This window comes from Eupeodes corollae, chromosome 1, assembly GCF_945859685.1.
Source record: "Eupeodes corollae chromosome 1, idEupCoro1.1, whole genome shotgun sequence".
In the NCBI taxonomy this organism is placed as follows: Eukaryota; Metazoa; Arthropoda; class Insecta; order Diptera; family Syrphidae; genus Eupeodes; species Eupeodes corollae.
In genome coordinates, this window is record NC_079147.1 from 81,947,563 (window position 1) to 81,974,036 (window position 26,474).

Consider the following 26,474-nt stretch of genomic DNA (forward strand, 5'->3'; position numbering starts at 1 on the left):
TGACGAAAATATCAAAAAAATCCACATACAAATTTTGATGAAGGCAAATTGATCTATAGAGCTAATATTCTACAAGTTGTTGGAGATCCTCTCCCACTTGCGTGCGCAACCTAAGTCTCGGTCTTCCACTACTGCCCTTACCCTCTGGATCGGATTGAAGACCTTCAGTTATTCGCCGCTTGATTTCAGAGCTGGGCCATATTTCATAAAAATTGACAGGTGACAATTCTAAAATTATTTTACACTTGTCTGACATATGTATTTGTATTTCATAAAATATTGAAAAGTGAAAACTTTGACAGAAAAATATAATAACACATTTGTCGTGACAATCTATTGTATAATCTTGTAAAATATTGTATACCTAATCGAAAAAGATGAAAAATGAAACAAAAGCTGTGCATTTTGTTTCAATTTTCATCGTTTCTCGAACAATTTTTTGATGTAAGAAGTAACAGAACTTTGGCACTCTTTAAATTTTAAGATGCCGCAGTTTGAAAAACAGTGTTTTATTATTAAAAAGGACGTTTTTCACGGTGACCCAAGTGAGAATGTCATCAACATCACTTTCACTTGATAAATAATGTGTGTTTCAATGTGAAAACTTGGCCGTAATTGAGTTTCCTGTCGCAATTGTCATTTAAATAGTGGAAAATCAATAGTGGAAAAATACTTGACAATTTCTAATGAAGCGATGACAATTGTAGTGTATTTCTACAATTCAAATTGTAAAATCGTTATTTTTGTATATTAACAAATTGTAACATGTCACCTGTCGCAAATGTCAATGTTTATAGCCTTTAGTGTCCTTTTCTGAATGTATAGTGGTGCTTAGGTAGAAATTAATTCGGCAGAGATGCCGTCAGCTCTAGCTACATTGTTGGACTTCAGATTAGTTATCTTGACTTTATGAAGGTCAGGTTGTTGGAATTGTATATATGAGTTTTTAAAAAATGGCTTTAAAGCCGTAACGGAGGCCTATAGGCTAAAGACAAATCGCACTCTACGAAATATTTGTAAGTCATCGAAGAAAAACCTTTAATTTATCCAATAAGTTTTTAAGCTTTAACTTTAAAATGATAGATACGTGCGAAACAGTCGTAGCTCGGAAATCATTCCGAACTTCACCTATGCTTCTCACATACGTCTATTTAGTTTCACCAATCGAAAAAACAATAATAATAAATAAATTGGGTGGAGCAACAGTCCGTTGTGAACCAGGGCCTAGTGACTTACAACTCGCAACCCTTCCTGTGTGCGAATACTGTTGGCAGGAATGGAAGGGACCTACAATTTTGGACCGAATCCGAACGGCTAATTTGAGAAAGAACTAATTCATGACAAGAAATACTCTTGAAGGAATTGTCAATTCCTCGCAAGAGGCAGTACCCTTACTTACTTACTTACTTAAGGTGGCGCTACAGTCCGGGGCGGACCTGGGCCTCAACCAACATGCGTCTCCAGCCAGCTCGGTCCCTAGTTAGCTGTCTCCAGTTTCGCACGCCAAGTTGGTTGAGGTCCTCTCCCACCTGGGTGCGCCACCTGAGTCGCGGTCTTCCTCTACTGCGCCGTCCCTCGGGATTGGATTCGAAGACCTTCCGGGCTGGAGCGTTAATTCTGCTAACTAGGTCAGTGTCGCTGTACAGCCCGTACAGTTCGTCGTTATATCTTCTCCTCCATTCACCATCTATACGTACGGGACCAATAATCACCCGAAGAATTTTTCTCTCGAAGCATCCTAAGACGCTCTCATCTTTCTTTGAAGAGGCAGTACCCGCGAAAATTATTTTTTTTTTAAATTAAGGTGGCACAGGGATTGAACCCAAGACCCCTTGCATGACAGTCCAAGGCACTTTTTTTTCAAATTCATTTTTATTTTTTCAATCTTAAACCTATCTTAAAGCTATACAAAAATTCATAAAACTAGCCTAATTATCCATAACTTACAACTAACTTAATGGTCCCATACGGACACTCTAAGCTAAACTATAACACTAATTACTAATGCCTTTCGGCCTTAAGATCTATTTTACTTCAATTTAAATTTTATTTGTTTTGTTTTTATTAGAAAATTTTGAAAAAAAAAACTAATATCAATAACCTTTTTTATTTATTTTTACTTACAAACTACTTAAAATAAGGTCCTTAAATTAAACTTAAAACTAAATAAACTACCTATTCTACCTATAAACTACTTAAAACTAGAACAACCACAGCAGCAAATCTAACGTTTTTTGTTTTTATATTTTACTGTCTTTTTGTATGTTTTTTTTTTTTTTATTCCATGTTTTTTTTTTTTTATTTTTTTTGTTTTTTTTTTTAATTTTTTTTTTTTTTTCTTTTTATTTTTTAATTTGTTTTTGTGTTTTTTTTTGTGCCACCATGCCTATTCTACTTAAAACTAAACCCTAAAACTATAAAACATGTATGTAAGCCGGCCAAGGCTTAAACCCCATCCCGACTACCCATTATCAAGTGCCGATTGAAGCCACCAAAACTGGTTCTCCTGCTTCACCCTATCAGTTCGGTCCCGTTCGGACACAGCCCTACTGAACCGAAGGAGCTCTGCTCCGCCTTGTGCCATGACGTCCCGATTGTACAGGAGTCGCCTTATCCACGGTTCTTCGTCTGACGTGGTAGATCAACGGAACTGCCAATGTATCCTGTATCAGACCGCATTTGTCTAAAAAGATGAATGCTTCTGGTGGAATGAAGCCGCTCAAGCGTGCACTTTCAAAATACTCGTCGTTCGGATAGAACGCCCCGAAAATTAAATTGTTGGTCGAAGACATAGCTCTTGCAATGTGACCTCGAACGAGTATTATCACGAAATTGTCAATTCTGTTGATTCGTGCCCCGTTGTATAGGACATCGTTGGAAAAGTAATGCACATAAGAAGATTCCGCTGTTCGATATAAGCCGGTACAGCGTCGTAAACACTGCCGCTCGAACACCCGACACTTCTCCATCTGGAAAGGGGCAACGTTGAACCACACAGGACAACCATAAACGATCATTGGCCGTATGAGGGCCATGTAGCAAATTACCTTCACTCTGGGGTCAAGCCGACTGCTAAAAAACAGCCGTTTCGTCAGAGCGAAGGCTCCTCTGGCCCTGGTCAGAGCAGCATTTATATGTCTGTCGAAATATAAATACTGATCTAACCAGATACCGAGGTACTTCACTACACTTTTGCTCGCTATTGGCTGCCCGTGAAGATCAACGATGACCATCTTGCGCCAATTCTTGCACGTATCCCTCGTGGTCCTAGCCAACGGAGTCCGGAACAGAATTGTCTCTGACTTTTGGACATTTATTTTCAGTTTACAGTCGTCGCAATATCGCTGAATCTTGTCGAAATCACGCTGCAAGAGAATTCTAATAACCTCAACCTTTCGGGCCGTTCTGTACACAATTAGATCGTTGGCGTACGCAATTGCCTTTGTAAGACTACCTATCAGATCGCTGGTGTAAATGCTGAAGAGAATCGGCGAATTCACCGCTCCCTGTTGAAGACCATTTTTAATTGAGAATGTTGTGGTAGAAGTTACATTGCCACTTTTGAAAACAAACTTTCTACCGTTAAGCATATTATAAAGTTTATACAACAATGGCTTGCTTATGCCAAGCCTGCTCAGTTTTAGGTAAAGACCCTCTAACCATACGGTGTCAAACGCCTTTTCCAAATTAACCAGAACACCACCTGTGCATTGTTGTTTTGATTTATTCCATTGGATATCAGAAACGAGTTTAGACGCAGCATGAATTGTGTCATGGTCATGACCCGCCTTGAACCCGAACTGTTTATCCGGAATTATTTTGTTGTCCGCAGCCCACTTAGTCAGAGCCCTATTAATTATTTTTTCGAAAACTTTGCTGATGCTCGGAAGAAGACTTATCGACCGAAGATTTGACGGGTTGGAGTTGTCCTTTCCCTTTTTCGGGAGAGGATGAACCACAGCGGTCTTCCAATGCATTGGATAATATGCATTATTCAGTGCATTGTTGAAGAGTGTCGTGTAAATGTCAATTGCTTCCATCGGTAAATGTCTTAGTACAACGTTGGATATACTATCGACACCTGCTGACTTTTTATTTTTTATTGAATTGAAGATGAGCTGAAGCTCAACCTTCGTCACTAACAAGGGACTTGGTCCCGTTTGCTTGGCGATTATGGCATTTGCCAAGGAATAGTCATTGAACCGCATGAAACAGCGGTTCTCAGAACTCAGTCCAAGGCACTAACCATCATGCCACGGGTAGTACGGAAAAAACAATACTTCTTCGAAAACTTTTACCATTTCTATTGGTTGTCCACACATTTTCGTTGGTTTGGCGAATTCAAATAATATAATTTTATAATATATTTTGTTAGTAGAGATGTATTTTAATTTGATTTCTTTATTTATAATAGATTCTCGAATGAAATTGTATTTCACATCAATATGTTTCATTCTTTTATGATCACGTGATTCTTCAGCTGCCTTGATGCATGCTTGATTTTCTTTGAATATTGTTGTTGGTGAATTGCAAGGATGTCCAATTTATTTTAAAAGGCAGCGCAACCATTTTGCCTCACAAATACATTTTGCTAATACCAAATACTCAGCTTCAGTTGATGACAGGCTAATAGTTGGTTGCTTTTGTGTTAACCAACTTACTGTATTCCCAAAGACCTTGAATACATATTATCCCGATGTTGATTTGCGTTCGTTCTTATCACCAGCCCAGTCAGAATAGGCGTATCCAGTCAAAATATCAGCCTCAGAATCACGACGATAAACCATTGTCATATCAGATGTTCCCTGTATGTACCTTAAAATACGTTTTGCATACATAAAGTATGATGATTTTGAAAAATCATCAGTAAAAGCAACAAAGAATCTGGAACCATTATGTGCCACTTCACTCATTGCACCGCTGACATCTGCATGGATGAGCTCCAAAATACGTTCAGATCGGATTTCCTTTCGTGGTGGATATGGTAAACGCGTCTGTTTACACACGATTCACAAAATTTGTCAGCACTATTTATACCTAATTCTACCAATCCAGTTGCCATGTTTTGATTCACCATCTTCTTCATATCATTGACATTTAATTGAGCTAAACGAAAATGCCATAACGTTTGCGAAGCTTTGCTGAATTTGTCCGTACCAGCAAATGAAGCATACACACTACGGTCAACATAAATAGTGACTTGATACAGTTGATCATTTCGACGAGCTGGGAACATATTTTGACCATTTTTGGAGATTAGGGCATTAACACCATTAAAGGTGATCTTGTAGCCTTTGTCAGTAATTAAGGAATTGACATCAAATTATATTTTAGATTCTTAACAAACACGACGTTTTGAATAGTTTTTGTTGAATTATCTCCATTAAAGAAAGTCGTGACCGAAATGTCGCCATGCTGGTTTGCTTCCAAGGAATCACCTGCTTTTGCTGTTGAAATATTTATCGGTTCTATTCTGTGCATATCGTTGAAAAATACTTTACTATTAACAATATGATGAGTAGCACCCGAATCAAAAACAAAATGAATTTCTTCAAAGCTCTCATTACTTTTTCTTGACAATTCACTTATACTGCTACACGCAATTTCAATGTTGTTCACTTACTCTTTGATAATATTTGTTCTTCACAATGTAAGAATTCCGGTTCCTCATTTTTTGTAGCGCAGCACCTGCATTTTTCTTACCATACGAATCACTTTTGTTCGACAAATTAACCTTACATTTGGATTTGATGTGGCCTGGCTTTTTGCATCTGTGACAAATTATTTTCGAACGGTCTGCTTGAATAGCCATTGAGTCGCTTGATTTAACGGTACGCCCACTATTACTAGCTTCGCGCTTTCCACATTCATGAAAAGGGCACTTTTAACAAATTCAATCGTTAATTTGGTCGTATCCATCGTTTCCAGTGCGGCAAATTAAGCCATCAAAAGATTTTGGTAAAGTTAAAATCAAATGGCATACCACATTCAGCTCTTCTAATGTTGCACCAATGGATTTCAACTCACGCACTACATGATAAAACTGCAGAAAATATTTATTGATTTCATCTCCATCTTTGTATCGCATCGGCAATAATTCTTTTCGCAGCAGTAATTGGCCAGCAACACTCTTGCGTTCAAATACACCAAACAATGTATCATATAAACGGTGATTTTTTAAGAGCTTGAGAACTTTTTTAAAAAAAAAAAAACGCATAAAATTTGCAAAATCTCATCGACTCTTTATTTGAAACGTTAGATTGGTCCATGACATTTACTTTTTGAAGATAATTTCATTTAAATCTTGACCGCGGCTGCGTCTTAGGTGGTCCATTCGGAAAGTCCAATTTTGGGTAACTTTTTCGAGCATTTCGGCCGGAATAGCCCGAATTTCTTCGGAAATGTTGTCTTCCAAAGCTGGAATAGTTGCTGGCTTATTTGTGTAGACTTTAGACTTGACGTAGCCCCATAAAAAATAGTCTAAAGGCGTCAAATCGCATGATCTTGGTGGCTAACTTACCGGTCCATTCCTTCAGATGAATTGTTCTCCGAAGTTTTCCCTCAAAATGGCCATAGAATCGCGAGCTGTGTGGCATGTAGCGCCATCTTGTTGAAACCACATGTCAACCAAGTTCAGTTCTTCCATTTTTGGCAACAAAAAGTTTGTTAGCATTGAACGCCATTCACCGTAACGTTGCGTTCAACAGCATCTTTGAAAAAATACGGTCCAATGCCACACCAAACAGTGCATTTTTTGGGATGCATGGGCAGTTCTTGAACGGCTTCTGGTTGCTCTTCACTCCAAATGCGGCAATTTTGCTTATTTACGTAGCCATTCAACCAGAAAGGAGCCTCATCGCTGAACAAAATTTGTCGATAAAAAAGCGGATTTTCTGCCAACTTTTCTAGGGCCCATTCACTGAAAATTCGACGTTGTGGCAGATCGTTCGGCTTCAGTTCTTGTACGAGCTGTATTTTATACGGTTTTACACCAAGATCTTTGCGTAAAATCTTCCATGTGGTCGAATAACACAAACCCAATTGCTGCGAACGGCGACGAATCGACATTTCACGGTCTTCAGCAACACTCTCAGAAACAGACGCAATATTCTCTTCTGTACGCACTGTACGCATTCGTGTGGTTGGTTTAATGTCCAATAAAGTAAACTGAGTGCGAAACTTGGTCACAATCGCATTAATTGTTTGCTCACTTGGTCGATTATGTAGACCATAAATCGGACGTAAAGCGCGAAACACATTTCGAACCGAACACTGATTTTGGTAATAAAATTCAATGATTTGCAAGCATTGCTCGTTAGTAAGTCTATTCACGATGAAATGTCAAAGCATACTGAGCATCTTTCTCTTTGACACCATGTCTGAAATCCCGCGTGATCTGTCAAATACTAATGCATGAAAATCCTAACCTCAAAAATATCACCCTTTACCTATATTTACAATTTTGTTCAGTTTATGAAAATTTCTTACAATAGAAAGATGATGTGTAGATTTCATTTCAATTTGTAATTTGCAATAAGAATATTGTCTCCAGTCTAAGAATTTCGTTACGTCGTCGCAGGTATATTAGCACCGATACTGATTTAAGTGACCATTTCGTGCAACATATACGTAGACGAAGAAAAATGTATCGACCGCGTATAATAATGAAATTTCTGATACCTTTACATTCAATGAAAAGTTTCGCTTGAAACGTGTTAATTCGGAGGAAATGAAAGGACATGGGATTTTATATTTTCCAAAAAATTTTGCCACTACATAATCTTGGCAATGTGTGTCAAACGTTTGAAGATTTACCGAATAACACATCTTTTTCCCACGTATTAAGCTTCCAAGAAAAAATGTATGTTGTTTATTCATAGCTGACTTCTCTGTCCGCTGACTTACAAATTTGTGAAAACAAATTGTAGTTTACAAGTCTGGAAATCAAACGGTGAAACTTTTTTTTTTGTAATTAGAAATTACAATTTCCCCTATTTTGTGTCTCTTTTCTTACAAATTTGTTGGATTGAATTTTGTAGTTTGTGAAACAGAAAATCAGTTTACAAATTTGTGATTGTAATTGTAATTTGGTGAAATAGACCACTGCTATTGATACTTACCATTCATATAAACATACTCATTAGGTATTGGAGATCTTCTACTATTTCCACCGGTTCCCAAAAATTGTGACTTGCATGTATATGGAAGTTCCAAGGCTTATAGTTTTAGTTTGTTCTGAGTCTACATTCTTTAATTACAATTCCAAGAATCTTAATTACAAATAATAATTAGATCATTTATTTTCAAATTGCTTAACGGTTTTGAGAAATAAATAATCTTTTAACAATCTTTGAAAAAAAAACCACTCATACCAACAAAAAAGTTAACTGTGCTACACTTAAAATTAATTTATTCCAAAATATGAATAAAGTTTAGTCGCTTCATAAATTTTTCGTCCCAATGAACATTAAGTTTCTCGTAATTTTCCGGAAATATTTGCATATTTTTCTAAAATTATTTTACCTCCTCTTACGTCGCGTCGGTCGTTTGAAGAAAAATTGATTTACCTACTTCTTTAAAGTGTTTAAGTTATTCAATCGGACGGCGGAAGAGCATGGTTTGCATGGGCAATATGGAATTATTAAAATTGTAACAAACTATTAAAAAACTGGGAACAATTAGCGTAGTTACCCATATACATTTTTCAATAATAGACTAATTTGTTATTGTTTTTATTGCATAACATTATATCTCAAAAATTTCAAATAATTTCCTCTACTTCCCCAAAGTCTTTGTTCTTTGACTTGAATCGGCCAAAATTTGTTCATAGAGGTATTAATTTTCTGGAATATTAACTTGAAAACTACAAAGTGATTTACTTATTTATGTACTTTTTATTGTTGACGACGAAAACAATAATAAATCAGACCATATACATTGGGATTGTTCATTATCAGCTCTTTGTTTATTTATGTGATTAATTAAGATGACCTCAACAACTCGTAACATGGCACCAGGGGGTTTCTGTGGGATAAAACAAAAATATTTTTGTTTAAGATAAGTTCGAACTGAAGAAATTTTAAATATTTACAGCCATATTTTTGAGCTTCTTCAGAATAAATTTAACAACAGAAATAGTTTGAAGAGTTGCAGGTTATACGTGATTTTGTACAATACATTTTTATTGAAATTTAAATCAAATTTTTGAGGAACTTCAAACCCTTTCAATTTCTCTAAATTTAGTTCTGCCTTAAAATTGTTTTGAAGAAACGCAATAATATGGCCGTTTTTAACTTACGTATTTGAAGCGATGTAGAATATATTTTTAGGAACTTCCTTTAATTCTGAATTACCACACATTAACTTAGCGGCAGTGACTTTTTTCATTTTACTATCAAATGACACAGGATCTTCAACTAGGTTATGATGCCATTGGCGGATTTTCGAGAATTGTTCACCTGTTAAAAAATATAAGAAAAAAAGAATTAAACAAATATTAAAGAGGTTGTCAAAATGGTGGATATACTAAGGGTATGATTTCAAAACTCTTCTATTTCACTTTTATTCAAACATGAGTTAAGTATGAGAAAGGTTTCTTTAGAAGATCCCTCTTCTATGTAAGTAACTAAAATTTATCAAAACTTGTTACAATCCTGCATCTCAGTAGTAATACCCCTAACTATTTTTATAGATATTCTGCAAAAGACCTTCCACAGATTCCAAATTGCAACCATAAAGGTAAAAAGTTTAACTGCCGTCAGACGCATACAATTATTTCCGCATGTATCACATGAACATTTCCAAAAAAGAGCAGGACAGCTTTTTAATGGCATTCTGTCAAGCACTACTTCCAAAACGCACTGACGGATTGAAAGGAGGACCCAGAACAAATATTTTGATTTCCTACACCATGTGTTCCAGGAAATCCTGTCGCCCTATAAGAGTATGTATGTCAAAAAATGTTTTCATGTCGTCAGTACATTTCGACTACAACGGATCTGCACAAATATCTTACGCAGTGGAGAGGCACCAAGTGAGAAGCTTGGTGGTGACCGGAGTTCTGGTAAGTTGTCTAAACACTTACTTACTAAAGGTGGCGTTACAGTCCTGTGTGAACTAGGGGCTCACGCAACAAACTTCTCCATTTAGCTCGGTCTCTAGCTAGATATCTCTGGTTTCGAGTTCAAGCAACATCAAGCCGATTTTGTTAATGTCATCAGCATATGCTAGTTATTGGACAGACTTTTGAAAGATAGTGCCTCTAGTGTTGACGCGTGAGATCTGCACTATTCTTCCAAGCACGATGTTAGTAAAACCACATGACATCTCATCACCTTGTCTAAAACCTTTTTTGACATCGAAGGGGTGTGTTAAGTTGTTTCCAACCTTTATGGAGCCGCTTGAATTCTCCATGGTCATCCTGCACCAACGGACGAGTTTGGCAGTGATGCCAAAACAAGACAAGACTTTATACAGTTCGTCCCTGTAGATGCTGTCATATGCGGCCTTGAAGTAGATGAAAAGGTGGTGGATGTCGATTTGGTGTTCCTGGGGTTTTTCCAGGATCTACCGTAATGTGAATTTTTGATCAACTGTGGACTTTCCTGGTCTAAAACCTCACAGATAAGTACCTATCAGGTTGTTGACGATGGGCTTTAGACGTTCACATATTACGGCAGAGAAGTTTTTACAGGCGATGTTAAGTAGACTGATTCCTCTATAGTTGGTGCAGTTTAGAGGGTCTCCTTTTTTCAGGATCGGGCAAACAATACTGAGGTTCCATTCATCGGGCATGCTTTCTTCCGACAGATAAGTTGGTGCATGCTCCTAACCAACTTATCTCCAGCTGCTTTAAAGAGCTCGGCTTTCAAGGCATCCACTCCAGCGGCTTTATTAGATTGCAGCTTAGATATGGAAATCCTTACTTCGTCTATGTCGGGAGGACGGGATTGTTAGATTTCGTCGTCTATGTTGAATGGATCATCTTGCCTGACAGCGGAATACGGTTCGTCGTCGCCGTTATACAGTCTGCAGAAGACGTCATTTCATATCCTCAGCATTGACTGCGGTTCCACTATGATGTTTCCACTTTCCTCTTTGCAGCCTTCGGTTCAAGGTTTATGTACCCGTAAATTTCGTTTCACCAGTTCATAAAACTTTCGAACTTCATTCCTGCTTTTAAACCTCTCAACATCTTCGACCGCACGCTTCTCATGCCCTCTATTTTCCCTCTGAGAAGTCGGTGTTCCTCTCGCCTCTTCTGCTCATAGAGCTCATGAGTAGCTCTCGTCCTTTTATGCAGTGATGCTTTGCGTTCCTGTTGTTTGGCTGCATTTGCCTGCCGACATTCCTCATCAAACCAGGGGTTCCCTGTTGGTGGCTGCTTGAAACCCAGCACATCAGAGGCGGCTTCTCTGATTGCATCTTGGCAATGTTGCCACTGGTTTTCGATACATTGTGTTAAGGGCAGAGATCAGAGAACTTCGAGAAGGGTTACTTGTAACTTGATCGGAAAAGGATTTGGCGATTGTAGCCGTTTGAAGATGTATCTACTCCCAGCACTTCCCTGTTTTCCCTTAATTCTGGAAACCCGAAGTGCTACCTTGGTTACAACGAGATAGTGTTCCGAGTCGATACTAGTTCCTTGGAAAGTTCAGACTTCCATGATGCCGGAAGCGTGTCTGGCGTCGATCGCAATATGGTCAATCTGGTTGACGGTAGATTGATCTGGAGAACTCCATTGTCCTTTGTGGAAGTCGAAGTGTGGAAAACGCGTACTGGCTACCATGACGTTTTGCCCGCAGCAAAATCTATGAGCCTGAATCCGTTGTCGGAAGAGTTCTCGTGCAGGGTGTTTTTCCCGATTATTTCACCAAAGATGTTTTCCCTTTCTAGCTTGGCATTAAAATCGCCCAGGACTATTTTAATATCGTAGCGAGGGCACTGCTCATATGTTTTGTCTAAGAGCTCGAAGAACATATCTTTGGTGTTGTCGTCTTTCTCTTCTGTGGGGGCGTTCGCGCATATCAGGCTCATGTTGCCGAATTTAGCCTTGATGTGTTTTTTATCCTCTTTTTGCCCGGCCCATCCCATCGTATTTTCTGGATGTTGGTGATGTCTGCTTCATAGCAGTCTAGGGCATCTGCTAATTTTTCAGCGAAGTTCGTTGTCCTTAATTCGTTTGCGTAGGTTGTCAACAGTAAATCCGTCCGTATCCGAGGCTTGTTGGTGCTTCGCAACTATGATGTTTTTACGTGGCCGGGAAGTCACCCCGACGGAACAGCCCCCAACCTGGAGGGATAGATCCTAAGTATAACTCCAGGGATTGGCAGCCGTATAAAACCGCTCTTTATAGGCCTTGGATCTGAATAAGTCGTAGAAGCCATATTAGGTGATCACTTAGTAATTCAACCTTACTGGAACTGTAGACAGCACCCTTGATTCCATCTCGGGAATTCCTCCGCTGCCGTCTGGATAAGGAGAGGTGCCGTAGTGTAAACACCTTCCCCCCCCTCTCTCGTTTGTTGCCCCCAACAACTTTACACTGGGGTTGAATTCCAATCTCCAGTTAAGGTGCTAGGCACCCGATGTTTACCACGGGGAGGTGACAGTAGGAGTTGATAGACAGAGGTGGGTTTTGAGAAAAACCTGTGGACGCTTGTGTCCTCTTGAATGCACATGTCCACCATTTAAACATCACACTTTGGCGCTGAGTGGAGAAAATTGGAAAGACTTTTATTTTACAAAAGACTCCTGCATGGATGAAAACCATGATGCTGAAACTGAAACAAGTCAGATTTGTGAAGAGCAAGAAGAAATCAAAGATTTCCGTATATAAAATTGTATTATTAGCTTATAATATTTATTTCCTTAATTACTTCCGTAATAGGTTAAGACTGAAACTTTTGAAATTTTGAATTCGTTTTTTTTTTTAAATAATTAATAAACATTGCTGTGAAGTTATTTTAAGTTTTTACCTATTTTTTTTTTAAATTTTAAATTTTCTGTTAGTAAAAAATTATAATTAACTCGATAAAAAAAAGTTTACTTTATTTTCAAAACTCCTCTATTCCTAAAAAGGTTGAAACTCAACTATTCCAATCGTAATTTTCAAAACTCTTCTGTTCAAAATTGAATTGAATTTTTATAATTTTTAGATTTATCTTATAGGTTCAAAAGCAAAAGAAATAGATAAAGATTAATCCAAACTTCAAATTTAGCCTTTTAACCAATCGGTAATGTCATTTTATCAGCTTTAAACAGTCTTTTTCGTTTTACTCAAAATTGGAAAAGAAGAGTTTTTAAATTAAACAATTTTAAGTTGCATACAACTTAAAATCGTAATCACTCAAAAGAACAAAACTTATCATTGAGAACCTTTTTAAAATCTATCAAGTATATTAATAAAATTGTACTGAATCCTTCACTTTAGAGAGCACTTGTAATTACTATTTAAAAATTTATAAATTATCAAATAAAATTAAATTGTTTAACTTGTTTCAATTAACAAAAACAAAAAGCAAATATTGCTGGATGTTGATATTACACAATTTCTATGATAGGTGGTTTGATTATTCAAATGATAAAATGAGACTTTTATGAAACACTTCAATTAAATTGGTACCACAGTTGCTGTTTCCTACGGTTTCGGTGATGTCGATTGTAAAGACCTGCCTCAAGCTTTAAACAGAATATAAACAATTTGTTGCAAATTTCTTTAAGCTGTACTCAAAAACACTTTGTACGTTTGGTAATAAAGTTCAAGCCAAAGCTATTTATGTTGATTTTATTATCGATTGGTTGGTTGTTTATTGTTGTCATAATTTGTTTTATGTTCTCTCTACTACAAGCAATGTGCTACAACTTTGACAGTAATAAATAAATTATTATGCTTGAGGTTTTATTAAATAATAGTTAACCACATTTAATCACATGGTATAAGAGCGTAATCATTCACTCATCACATTAAACTTGTCGAATAAATACTCTAAAGCTATTATTAACCCTGCTACACGATGTAACCACTTTAAATGAAAAATTGGGAAATATAACAGAAGCCTGTTTTTTTTTGTTTATGTCAAAGTTGAATTCACATTAAACTGATTTTTATTAAGTGGTGAAATAATAGAGATCGAATAAAAGGTTTATTCATTGAGCTCCAAAGTAGCCCTGGGGTCATCTCAAAGCGATTTTTGAAACACATGAAATCACCCACGTGGCCCTGAACTAATACATAACTAGCTTAAGCCTTATACCCTGGTTACAAGAGGAGATCGAGGAATCGAATCGAATCGAATTGAGATCTCGATCCAGGTATATGGTGGCACTGAATCGAGGAATCGAATTCAAATGGAATCGAAATGACATTTGGGTTGTATTTGTGTGCGTACTGCTACGTGAATAATTTTCAAATTTTAAAACAATGCTCTCAACACAAAGACGAGCGCCAAATTAAATTCAGCTTATAACCAAAAATACTTCATTTAAATGGAGTATTTTTGCTTAGAACAAACAAAATAGAAAAAACTTATCGCACGCACACAAGCAAGACCTCACACACCATTAACTCGATTCCCCGATTCAGGTTTACAAAAAAATTTTCGATTCGATTCACCTCTTTCAGTGGGATCGGATCGAGTAATCCTATTTCGATCCGATCCAGGTCTATACGGCGCTAAATCCTGATTCAATTCGGATTCAATTCTCCTTGTAAACGCGGTATTAGATGTTTTGTACTGTCAGAGTGACATGAGGTGCACAGAATGAAAGCGTTCAATCTCAGATAGATAGATTATCCGGATATCTTTATGGTAGTTTTTAACGTGTTAGAGAACAGCACATCCTAAACAGCTGGGCTATTAAAAAAGAAATCGGAACGTATCCAACAATTTCTGGAAAGCATGGGTAAACGACAGAACAGCTAATTCAACATTCGAAAATTGATTTCAAATTTGTATAGTTTTTGGTAAAAAAATCTAGTGAATTTATTAACATAATTATTATTTGGACCCCGAAATCTGCTTTGTGTGAACAGCTGAAAACTATTTTTATTTTTTGACAATTATCTCAATTATTCTATCCAACTCGTTCAATAAGGTATCCAAAAAAGTATCTATCCAGGATAGCCTATCCAACCCTAAATTGAACTTGGCCAATAAAGATGAAATCAATCAATTTATTATGTGTAAAGTGATAGTTACTAGTGGTTTCTAAACAGCTGTCACAATAACATGCAGTTTTTTTATATTGTGCGCGCACTAAAGGGGTTATGAATACCATTATATTGATTAAATACAATACGAGCAATTAGGAAAAGAGGGTATGATTAGAAAGGAGAAACCGATGCACATTGGTTTTAAATGTCTGCACATTGTAAAGAATGGAAATATTGAGCCTGAAAAGTGTTCCACATTCGTGAATTGCAGCCTAAGAAAGAATCTCTGTACTTAATGGCTGAATCATAAACACGCTTCAGCTGCGTTAGGGTGGGCCTGCTTCGAGGTTGCTTTGAATAAATTTTTTTTTATTTTATCCCTCCAAGAGAACAAATATATTGTTTGTTGATTTTTTTTATAGCTATTGAGCTGTCAGACAAACCAAATGTTCAGATAATTGAACTAGAGCTTCCGTTTGGAGTCACATTACGTTTGATTACGTGCTTTTCCTAAAAAACTTCTTGCATCTAGAACTAACAGTTGATCAGTCTCCTCGATGCAAGTACCACTCATGTAAAGTGGCATTAGGGTAGAGTTACGCTTTTGCGACAGTAGACAGCATTGGGTTTTCGAAGCATTAAATTCTACACGGTTTTTGAATCAGCATTGAACAATGCTGTCAAGATCAGAATTTAATGAGCTAATCATACGCTGCCTATGGTAGTCCACATCCGAAGAACAAGGAGGAGAATCTAAAAACGAATATGAAAAGCTGAGGGTACTGTCATCAACGAAACAATTAAGTGGGTTAGATGTTTCAGACAAAAGATCATTTATAAAAACAAGGAAGAGCGTCGGAGACAAAACGGAGCCCTAGGGCACTCCAGCATTTATTTTGTGGATATCAGATTTAAACCCGTCCAATACTACTTGAATTGAACGGTCCGAAAAGTAATTTCTAACAAAACTTGTTAAACTGTTCGATGAGATAAACCATGAGACCACCAGTGGACCTATTGCAACGAAAGCCATAGTGCCGGTCATTAAGAAACTTCTTAACCGTTCTTCAAGATATTTCTTATGCTGAAAATTAATTAGCGTTTCCATGATCTTCAAAAGAAGGGACGTAAGTGGACTTGGACGATAATTAGAGGGGGAGGAGAATTCGCTTTTTTAGGGACAAGGTGGACAAATGCAGTTATACATCCACTCGGAAAGAGACCAGTAGAAGAGGACAGATGGAAAAGCTTACACAGTGGTTTTCCCAGCGGTGAAAAACACCTCTTCAGAACAATAGCGGGGATACAATCTGGGCCAGTGGATTTGTGAATGTCAAGATTTTTTAGTACTTTAGCACCTGTACGAGTGCGAAAAAAGTTTCGCCCCATATAATCGTTTAAGCTTTCACTTACAGGAGGAGTCATGTCACTCATTGGCAGCATCGAATTAACAGCAAACTGTGCTGCAAGCAAATTGGCTTTATCAATCGAGCCTACTTAGGGAGTGTCATTGGAAACAATCGTAAGAACTGACGAAGAAGTGTTGCGCACATTTTTATTGGAAATCGGTCAATCAAATTGAAATGTATTGATTTACCTTATACAGAAAAAAAGATTGGTTTTAATCACATTTGATTATCAAAAATGTGGGAATCACTTATCACCTCAGCTGATTCCACCCAAGTTATTATTAATTTTAAAATAGATCTTTTCTTTTGGTTTTTGATTTATAGACAACAAATAAAAGATAATTAAAAGTAGATAAAATTCAACTTAATTATGTTTCTAAAATAAAACCCAAATAAGAAAAATAAAATGTTAATGAATAATTCAATCAAAGCTATTGTTTCCTTGGCTGGAATAAGGTTCTTCTAGAAAAAACATTAACATACATGTCATTAGGATGTGGAAGTTCAACGGCAGCGTATATTTAGTTAATTAAATTCCGATTTCGACAACATTGCTCAATGCGGAATTATTAACCATGTAGAATTTAATGCTTCCAAAAATCAATGCTCAGGAAACTAATCAACTTTCAGCACTAAGTTTGTGTATCACAGACAATTTTGTCATCCCTTCCGATCTGGCTATAATTAACAAAGCCTTCATTCGTCCAAACCTTGAATATTACTCGCATATTTGGGCAGGTAACCCTTAAACAAATTTAAGTCTTTTGGATAGCATCCAAAAAAGTGCTTTGAAAATGATAACCGAAATAATTACATCACTCGAAACCGCCGCAATGTTTCATGCCTTTCGTTGTTCTACAGTTATTTTTACAAACACTATTCTGTCGAATTAGCAGTTGCATTCTCCACCTCGAATAATTCTGCCGTAATACTCTCACTTCCATTCATGAACATCAGTTTAACACTGAGCTCGTTTTCGGAAGTACCATCAAGAGATTCTTTTTTAACCGAACATCGAGAATGTAATATGCTTTACCCAACTCTTTTTTTCCCTTTCAATTCTTCAATATTTTCCTAAAACTCGCACTGTGTTTAAACTTTAAACATGTTAAGATTATTTACATGTTTTTATGAGGTGGAGTATTCTGGATAAACTCATAAATGTCACTTCTGGTATGAAGATATTTTGTCAGAAGAATTCAACGTCTAATTTTATTGACACGAAAACAATGTATACGAAGGAATCTCCCAACCTACCTGAAGCTTTCTCTGTCTCTAAAACGGTGGGCCTGAAATTCAATATGGGAAAAACTAATGTTGTTGTTAGTTTTCCTCCCTGATGAAATTTGCACAACTTACTTACTTAAGGTGGCGCTACAGTCTGTGGCGGACCTGGGCCTTCAGCCAACATGCGCCTCCAGCCGGCTCGGTCCCTAGCTAGCTGTCTCTAGTTTCGCGCCCCAAGTCGGTTAAGGTATTAACCCACCTGCGTGCGCCACCTGAGTCGCGATCTTCCTTTACTGCGCCGCTTGGATTCGAAGACCTTCTGGGCTGGAGCGTTGATGTCCATTCGCTCTACACGACCGAGACATCTAAGCCGTTGGACTTTAATTCTGTTAAGTAGGTCAGTGTCGCTGTACAGCCCGTATAGTTCGTCGTTATATCTTCTCCTCCATTCTCCATCTATGCGTACGGGACCAAAAATCACCCGAAGAATTTTTCTCTCGAAGCATCCTAAGACGTTCTCATCTTTCTTTGACAGGGTCCAGACCTCAGCGCCATAAATGAGAACCGGGATATTGAGTGTCTTATAGATGGTGATTTTAGATGCTCGAGAGATGACTTTACTTCTCAATTGCTTTTTAAGTCCAAAGAAGCAGCGATTTGCAAGAGTTATTCTTCGCTTTATTTCAGCGCTGGTGTCGTTGTCTGTGTTTATAGCGGTGCATAGGTAGACAAAGTCCTTAAATACCTCGAAGTTATAGCTCTCCATGGTGACGTTTTGTAAAAGACGTCGTTATTCAATGTCTATTTTTGATGACAGCTTGGTCTTGCCCTCATTGACCACTAAACCCATCTTCTCGCTTCCGTCGCAGTGCTCAAAAACGCTTCACTGACATCACGCTTTGACCTTCCAATTATGTCAATATCATATGCGTATCCGAGTTATTGGATGGACCTTTGGAAGATTGTGCCTCAAGTATTGATGGTTGAGTTTTGCACAATTCTTTCCAGAATGATATTGATGAAGTCACATGACAGTGCATCGGCTTGTCTAAAACCTTTTTTGACATCAAATGCATCGGTGAGATCTTTTCCGACCGTGATAGAGCAGCGTGCATTCTCCATCGTCATTCTGCACAGATAAGTTTTGATGCCAAAATTTAACATTGCTCTGTAGAGCTCTTCCCGATAAAGAGATCGTGGGTATCGATTTGAAGCTCCTTGGTTTTTTCCAAGATCTGCCGTAATATGAATATTTGGTCGATAGTGGACTTTCCTGGTCTGAAGCTACACTGATAAGGACCTATCAGGTTGTTGACGAACGGCTTCAGTCGTTCACATAATACGGCAGAAAGGATCTTATATGTAATGTTAAGGAGACTGATGTCTCTGTAGTTGGTGCAATTTAGAGGGTCTACTTTTTCATGTTTTATTTTGCACAGCACAATTTTCAATAGAGAGAGTAAAGAGTTTCCAGTGACTCGAAAGCAATTATATCTACAATCGGGAGAGCAAAGACTTCATTCTCTGTCAATGGTTCTGCTCAAATATGGGAAACCTGGTAGATAACAAGAACTGTTACCAGAAAACTGCAAAGTTTAATTAATAGATGACTTCGAAACAATTTACTTTACTGGAACAATTATACCGAGTAAAAAAGCCAATAACTTATTGGCTCTTTTATACGAAGACCTAAGCGGCATAAGCTTCAATAAGGTAATGACTACATTTCAGGCTAGGCGATGGAAGTGTTCAAAGGCAAATGATTTCGGGACTTCGAAGCTCGTGAAGGAAAGAGACTAAGGGAAGAGCTAGGAGGAATTTATCACCCGAACAGTTCACGATGGCAAAGGGAAGAGCTAGGAGGAATTTATCACCTGAACAATTCACGATGGCTAGTTGAGGTCATATAAGTTTCTCTAGTTTAGTAAGTCAGAGAACATAGTAAGTAAGAATTTAAAGATTAAACAACCTTCATGGTGTACCTAAAATATGACCTGCCATCTAGGAGCGCAACTACCAGGAAATCGTTACGATGTGGTTTAGTCAGTGAACCAAAATCCTGCCAAGTTCGTTTAAAATAAATCAAATTGACAGATTTTGGTGCTAAGATCACAGAAATGTAGAGTAAGTATCAGATCTACATAATTATAAACATTGTTTCTATGACAACTCGTTTGTCACTGTTTTAGTGTACTAATGTTTCAAACTTTAAATATAAGAAAAAGGTACATAACCTGTCAATTTGGACTCTATTCTAAATCCACTATTTGAAACGAGATAAAAAAAGGCTTAAATAGAATTTCTTTCAATTAGATATGATGGATTATTACTACTTTTCTGTTTATATTTAATTTTCAATTAAATAAGAATTCATAACTTAAATATGTAAGGCCCTTACACACATTTTGACACAGGGCCCTGTAAGATTTGGCAACAATTCTGTACTATTAACATACCTGTATCATGTTTCTCGAGAAATTTGTTTTAATTAATAAGACCACTCTGACATTTACCGTCGCTTTTTTACAAGCTTAAGCTTAGTTTACATTCAAGCCATCCACTTAACCCTATTGTGAATCAGCTTATCTATAGTGAATCTGCTTTGAAAATTATATTTCTAACGAAACCAACAACAAAACAACATGCAATTTATTATGTTGCTGCTTCTATTTCCTCATATTGTATTTGCCGCTTTTTCGACAGCAACTTTTGACATGAAACAAAATAATAACAAGACGAAAGTAAGAAAACCTCAATGTCACACAATAATAATTATAACTTTGATATATCTTAATAAGCAAATTTATGAAATACACGCAAGACAAACAACTCAGAAATACAAATTTACACATACGATACTAAACTAGTAGTGCTTGAAGTGTAAACAATTTAATTTAGTCTCTAAAGTAAGTAATTTGACAGTAATTACTACAAAAAAAGCAACTCCAAACAAGAGACGAAGAAAGTAGCTGAAGCGCGAAATTTAACTTACCCAAAATACAGGTGAATGTCGGTCCAACAGTTGAGCCATTAGCAGGTATCTCAGAAATTCCACCGACAATTAGATCGACATCGGACACATGTTTGTAGACGGATTTTAATTTCGTTATTTCCTGCAAAACAAAAATTTGTACGATTAATTTATTAGATCTGACCAAACCATCCGTGCGAGAATTGAAAGAATGTGATTAATTAGTGCGAGATTTACAGTGGGACAGTACAGTAACCAAATTGACATTTAATTAATCAACGGCATTGGGTCTTTTAGCCCTAAAACCATATCGTCCAAATTAAAAAATTTAATAGCCCCTAAGCCAATTGTATTAACATTATGTTGGTTTACAACCTTTATGAATTTAAAAGTTAAATGAAAAGTTAAATATCGCGCAAAGAAGGGCTCTATGAGCCAAAAACTTTATCAGAAGAAAATGCTAAAGCCCAAAATCAATGTCATGTTACCGAAATTAGTTTTAAAATATCGGCCAAAAAATTTCATGTGTTTATACATTTGGTCATTCTTAAAAAAAATGTTTGTTTGTTTTGCGCACAATGACATTTTGAGTTTTAAATTTTACCGCCCAATGGCAAACATTAGACTAAGAAATGTTAGATCGCCCAAAAACTCGGAACGTCAAAAAATCGTAACAAATGTGTACGACTTTATTTTACTTTCAGAAAGCAAAGTAAATCCAATTTTTAAAGTGAAATAAAGCTACGAAATACCAGCATTATGGCGTATAAATAGTGAAGTATGGAGGGCATGCTATCCCCCTGTAACCTCTCGATTGGACTTATAAAGAGATATGAGGTAGTTGGTTGGTATTATGTGTGACAAGTATCTTTGAAACCTGGTTCTTTAAGTGAAAAGAAACTTTGCAAACACCCAACTTCGCATCTACCTCAAATTCTATAACCCAAGCAGTGAGGTCTCATGGAGGCACTATTTTAATAAGGAAATCTTTGGGCATTATGACATTTCTAAGTGCGGGCGTTACGATATTGGAAATTGGTTTGGGTGATACGGTCATTTTATTTGGGCTTTCTGACGTTTTTCTAATTATTTCTTAAGACCTTTCTAAATATATGTCATTGGATGATAAGACATAAGAAAAATAAATAAAGTGGTGCCACAGAACACGAAGAACCAGGACCTAGTGACTTACAACTCTCGATTATTCCTGTGTGCGAGTAATACTGTCAGAGATAGAAGGGACCTACAGTTTACATGCTGAATCCGACCGGCTTATTCGAAAAAGCACTTTTCAAGACCAGAATTACTCTTGGAGGATTTATAAATTCCTCGCAAGAGTTAGTACCCGTGAAAATAAAAACTTTAGATGGCACAGGCAGGGATCAAACCCAAGACCTCTTTCATGACAGTCCAACTCTTTAACCATCACGTTACGGGTACTACAAATATCGTCATAATGTTCAAAATAAATGCCACAATCCCAACCCCTACTTCATAAAACCCAAATTCAAAATTTAAAATTATTTTTTGTAGTGCCACAGGTATCAAGAAGGTTCCACCTTTCATCGGCCTTGATAGTTATTATTTTTGAGATTTCCTGTTTAAAAAAACAGGTAGGGGAGCTAACTAGCTGAGCTTTTCTTACGTCAAGCATTGACCCTAATCTTGCTAATTCATCGGCTTTCTCGTTGCCTAGTATATCGCTGTGGCCTGGGACCTGCAGAATCTAATGTTGATTTGTGGGCCAAGAACCTTTAGCTCTTCGCGGCAGCATGAAGCCAGCTTTGATTTTACCTGAGTTGCAGTAATCGCTTTAATTGCCGCTTGGCCATCAATGTAAAAGGTGATATCAGCTCGTGGCATAACTTTACGAAGAATCTGGGCATGTTCTATAGAACTGTTTATCCAGACTTCAGTTTGACTAAGTCTCAGGGCAATTTTGGCAGCAGATTCTTGAACAAGGAGATCTAGGGGAATTAGATTGAGTATAACTTCCAGTCCCACATTGGAGTGGATCTTTGAGTCAAAGTTTTCAGGTTTGTGCTCTTTTCTAAAGCTTTCCCCCATACTAAATTACCCTAGGTTAGTATTGGTCTAATTATTGCCGAATACATCCATCTGATAATTTTAGGGCTTGGTCCCCAGGTTTTCTATTGCAGACAATCGATGCCTTTGTGAATCTATCTTTGGAGTTCAGGCCCCAGTTTAGTTTTTTATCTAAGATCACAACGAGATACTTTGAGTGATCAATTGAAGGTATTTTAAAATCAGGTATTTTGAGCTTGTTAGTAAATAGAACTAGTTCTGTTTTAGCTGGATTGACTGTCAGCCCACAGTTCCTAGTCCATTTGCTTACCAACGAGAGGTCGTATTCGGTTTGTTCCCTGATAGTGGGTAGGGACTTGCCAGTCACTGGTAATGCAAGATATTCAGCGTAGGCTATTATCCTTACTACACTTGATTCCAATTTAGAGAGTATGCCGGTCATTACAAGCTCAGAGTTAATTTTCGACTTTGTGGTCGTCCAAGGCTTGCTTCACTGTTTCGTTCTTCACGTTATTGAAGGCTCCCTCAATATCCAAGAGCGTTGCAAGGGTGTATTCCTTGTCATTCAATGATTTTTCTATGACGCTGCCAAGACTATGCAATGCTGGTCCAAAGCTTTTTCCTTTAATGTAGGCATATTGAAATTCCGATATACAGTCCAATTTCAGGGTGCTTCGGATGTGTATATCAATTAGCCTTTCAAAAGTTTTTAACATAAACGATGTTAGACTAATGGGTCTATAGTCTTTGGCCTCCGTAGGCTATAGCCTTAGGGATGAAAACTACCTATACCCCACGCTACGATAAGGGAACATACCCCCAATTAAGGCTATTATTAAAAATGATAGGTGTGAGATGATAAGGCTTATGCTCTTCTGAAGCATCATAGGGAAGATTCCGTCTAGACCAGGGGATTTGTACGGGGAAAAGGAGTGAATGGCTCGGTATAAATCCGATGGTATTAGGGTTTCTGTATGAGACTCTGTTTCTGGACTGCGGATATCAGCTACGCAGCCAGGAAAAAGAGTAATCACAAGGAGCTCAAGCGTTTCGCCACCGGATTCAGTCCAGCTGCCTGTAGGTTTTTTGAGAGATCCTAGAGTGACTGAATCCTTGTTTAGAATTTTCCTGAGTCTTGCTGATACATTAGTACTTTCTATTTCGTCGCAGAAGGCCATCCATGAGCTACGTTTTGCTCATTGTGTTTCGACCTTAAAAATACGTTGACTGGTCTTATAATGTTCCCAATCAGTTTTTTTCCTAGTTCTTTTAGTTTCTTTTTCTAAGTTGCCTATTTCAGTATTGATTCAGAACAACTCTGAGTTTTTCTGAACCAATATCTATGTCTGTGGGTTCTTGAATTAGAATTGTGTCCTACTTCCCTACAGACTACATTCCTGTTTGTTTTCCTGAATTTCCTAAAGGGTTTTAGAGTTGCTGCTTCAATTTGTATCAAGAGGGCTATCAGTTTAGGTCTGAGAATGATTCCTCTTTAAGATACACTCAGCCTTGCAATTTCCCCAAATTATATAATGTGTCCATCTAGAGGGGTTGCAGTTAAATCAATTTGTATACCCACCGTAAAAATAAGTTTTTATTCCTCAAACAATTTGGACTCATCTCACGTTGTCAAAGTGTAATATGACCAACTGCTTAAAAGTGGTCCTATTTCACTTCTGTGAATTTTTAAAATTTGATCTTATTTAACTTGCCTTTACTTCACGGCGCCCAAAATTAAGTCGACTAACCAGGTGAAAATGAATTCACAATACGTACAAAAAATCTGGTAATAGTTTGAAAAGACAACTTTTCATATAAAGAAAATTTAGCTATTGCATGACTGACAAATTTGGCAATATTGTGAGATCTGACAATTTTCTGTAAAATAATTTGCTGAATTCATGTTGCCATCTGTATGGATATGTACGTACCCATTTTTTATTTTATTCTGGATTTAATTTCTGTGCAAACTACCCCACTGTCCAATGATCTGTTCACTAATTTGTTGAAATTACCATTGGACATAATTGGACATCTGTTCAAGGTTTCTTACTTTGCTTCCAATTTTTTGTATTTATAATTTTGTATTTCTTTTTACAGTGTTAAAGACATACTCTTGGGAAGGTTTGATGTCCATAATCAACATCATATCGGTGTTAAAATACTTACTGATTGAGCTATGTAATTATTTAAGTCATCCCAGGTGGCAATTGACCGGCCTTCGCATTGTTCCAAATATTTCACATATCCCTGCAGACCATGATCACGACCACGTTGAATATCGAATGCTAACACATTTGGACGGCTTGGTACACGAGCTTTGGTGAATTCTTCAATTAGCTAAAATAAAGAAACAAAAAGTAGACACATTTTAACATATGTATAAATGGTTTTTGACTTGTGGAAGCAATTTTTGCACTTAATTTGTTAGTTGGATATACATAAGTAATGATTCCAACAGTTGCCCCAAAATATTAAAGTTATATATTCCTATAATGTAGTTGATACCTCAAAATTCCTTAGTTATATTGGCGCAACATTTTAAACGATTAAGAAAAATGTTACAGCCATTTTTCGTAATTTACTGAACTTAAAAGTTGATTTAACAAATTTTAAACGATTTTGAAATTCTACTATCTCTCAACAATTTACTTAAGTTAAAATCACGGAATGCCTACTCTTACTTTTAGGAACTTGCTTAATCCTTATGACATACTATACAATTATTCTTATTAGAGCAATGGATGGAATGGTCCAGTCAACATTTGGGAATTTCTGTTTAAGGGTATTCCCTTTATTTGTTTTCACGATCTGTCACTCTTAAAAGATAATGCTAGTTTTTAATAAAAGGTGATTAGCAATTTATTAGTTAGCAAAACAAAAATAAAAGTTAAAAATATGATAAAATATCAGTAAATCTATAAATATTTAACAACAGGTTGTTTAAAATGTTGTTAAATTAATTTTTTTACTGAAAAACTGGACCTTTGTGCCTGTTTCTTTCTTTTTATAGCAGTAAAATGTTGACATAACTTTATTAACCCTGTTTCTAATGACAAAGGCGTAAAATTTTAAACAATTCAGTCAAATGTTAAAGCTTTTTTAGTAATGTACTTATTTAAAAAAAAAATACTGAATAAAATCGATATTAACATCGAGCAGGTTCAGGCGACTTAAGGGACTTGAAGTCAAGGCAAGTTTCTAGCATCTGATTGGCCAACTGTCAACAAAAATCGCCCTAGATATCAAGTCAAGTATACTTAATATGTCAGAATGACAGCTGATCATTTCTTTTCATTTTCAAATTTAAAAATTAATAAGTAATGTTTCTTCACAAACAAGTCGTGATTGACTTGTAACAATTATGTTGTTGGTAGTTTTTTGATTGATTGAACGTCAAAGTAAGTAAACGTAAAAGTAAACGTTCTGAGTTGCAAATTTATGATACCTGATATAGTAACTACCTGCCTTGGTCAAAATGTACGTTCGAAGAATTAGGTTGACTTTAAATGAATTCCCTTATGTAATTGGAACCAGACCATTTTATTATCTTTTAACGTTTTTCCAAAACTAACACAACAAAAAGGCTATTTTGACATTTAGTAGTATGCTAAGTCTATAAGATACTGAATTTCTGACATTTCGAATTGATACGTTTATCCCGTTG

General features: G+C 36.8%; 1 protein-coding gene across 1 annotated transcript in view; it reads right to left on the bottom strand.

Annotated features, from left to right (window-relative positions):
* Nucleotides 1–8,874: 8,874 nt before the first annotated feature.
* The window catches only part of LOC129939765 (peroxidase), a 48,328-nt gene continuing 30,728 nt past the window's right edge, over nucleotides 8,875–26,474 (bottom strand). The window contains exons 9-12 of the mRNA XM_056047890.1: nucleotides 24,977–25,147; nucleotides 20,783–20,903; nucleotides 9,299–9,458; nucleotides 8,875–9,024 (exon numbers count right to left, since the gene is read on the bottom strand). Of these exons, the coding sequence (XP_055903865.1) occupies nucleotides 8,982–9,024; nucleotides 9,299–9,458; nucleotides 20,783–20,903; nucleotides 24,977–25,147 (495 nt within the window). The 3' untranslated portion in view covers nucleotides 8,875–8,981. The remainder of the gene's footprint in view (nucleotides 9,025–9,298; nucleotides 9,459–20,782; nucleotides 20,904–24,976; nucleotides 25,148–26,474) is intronic.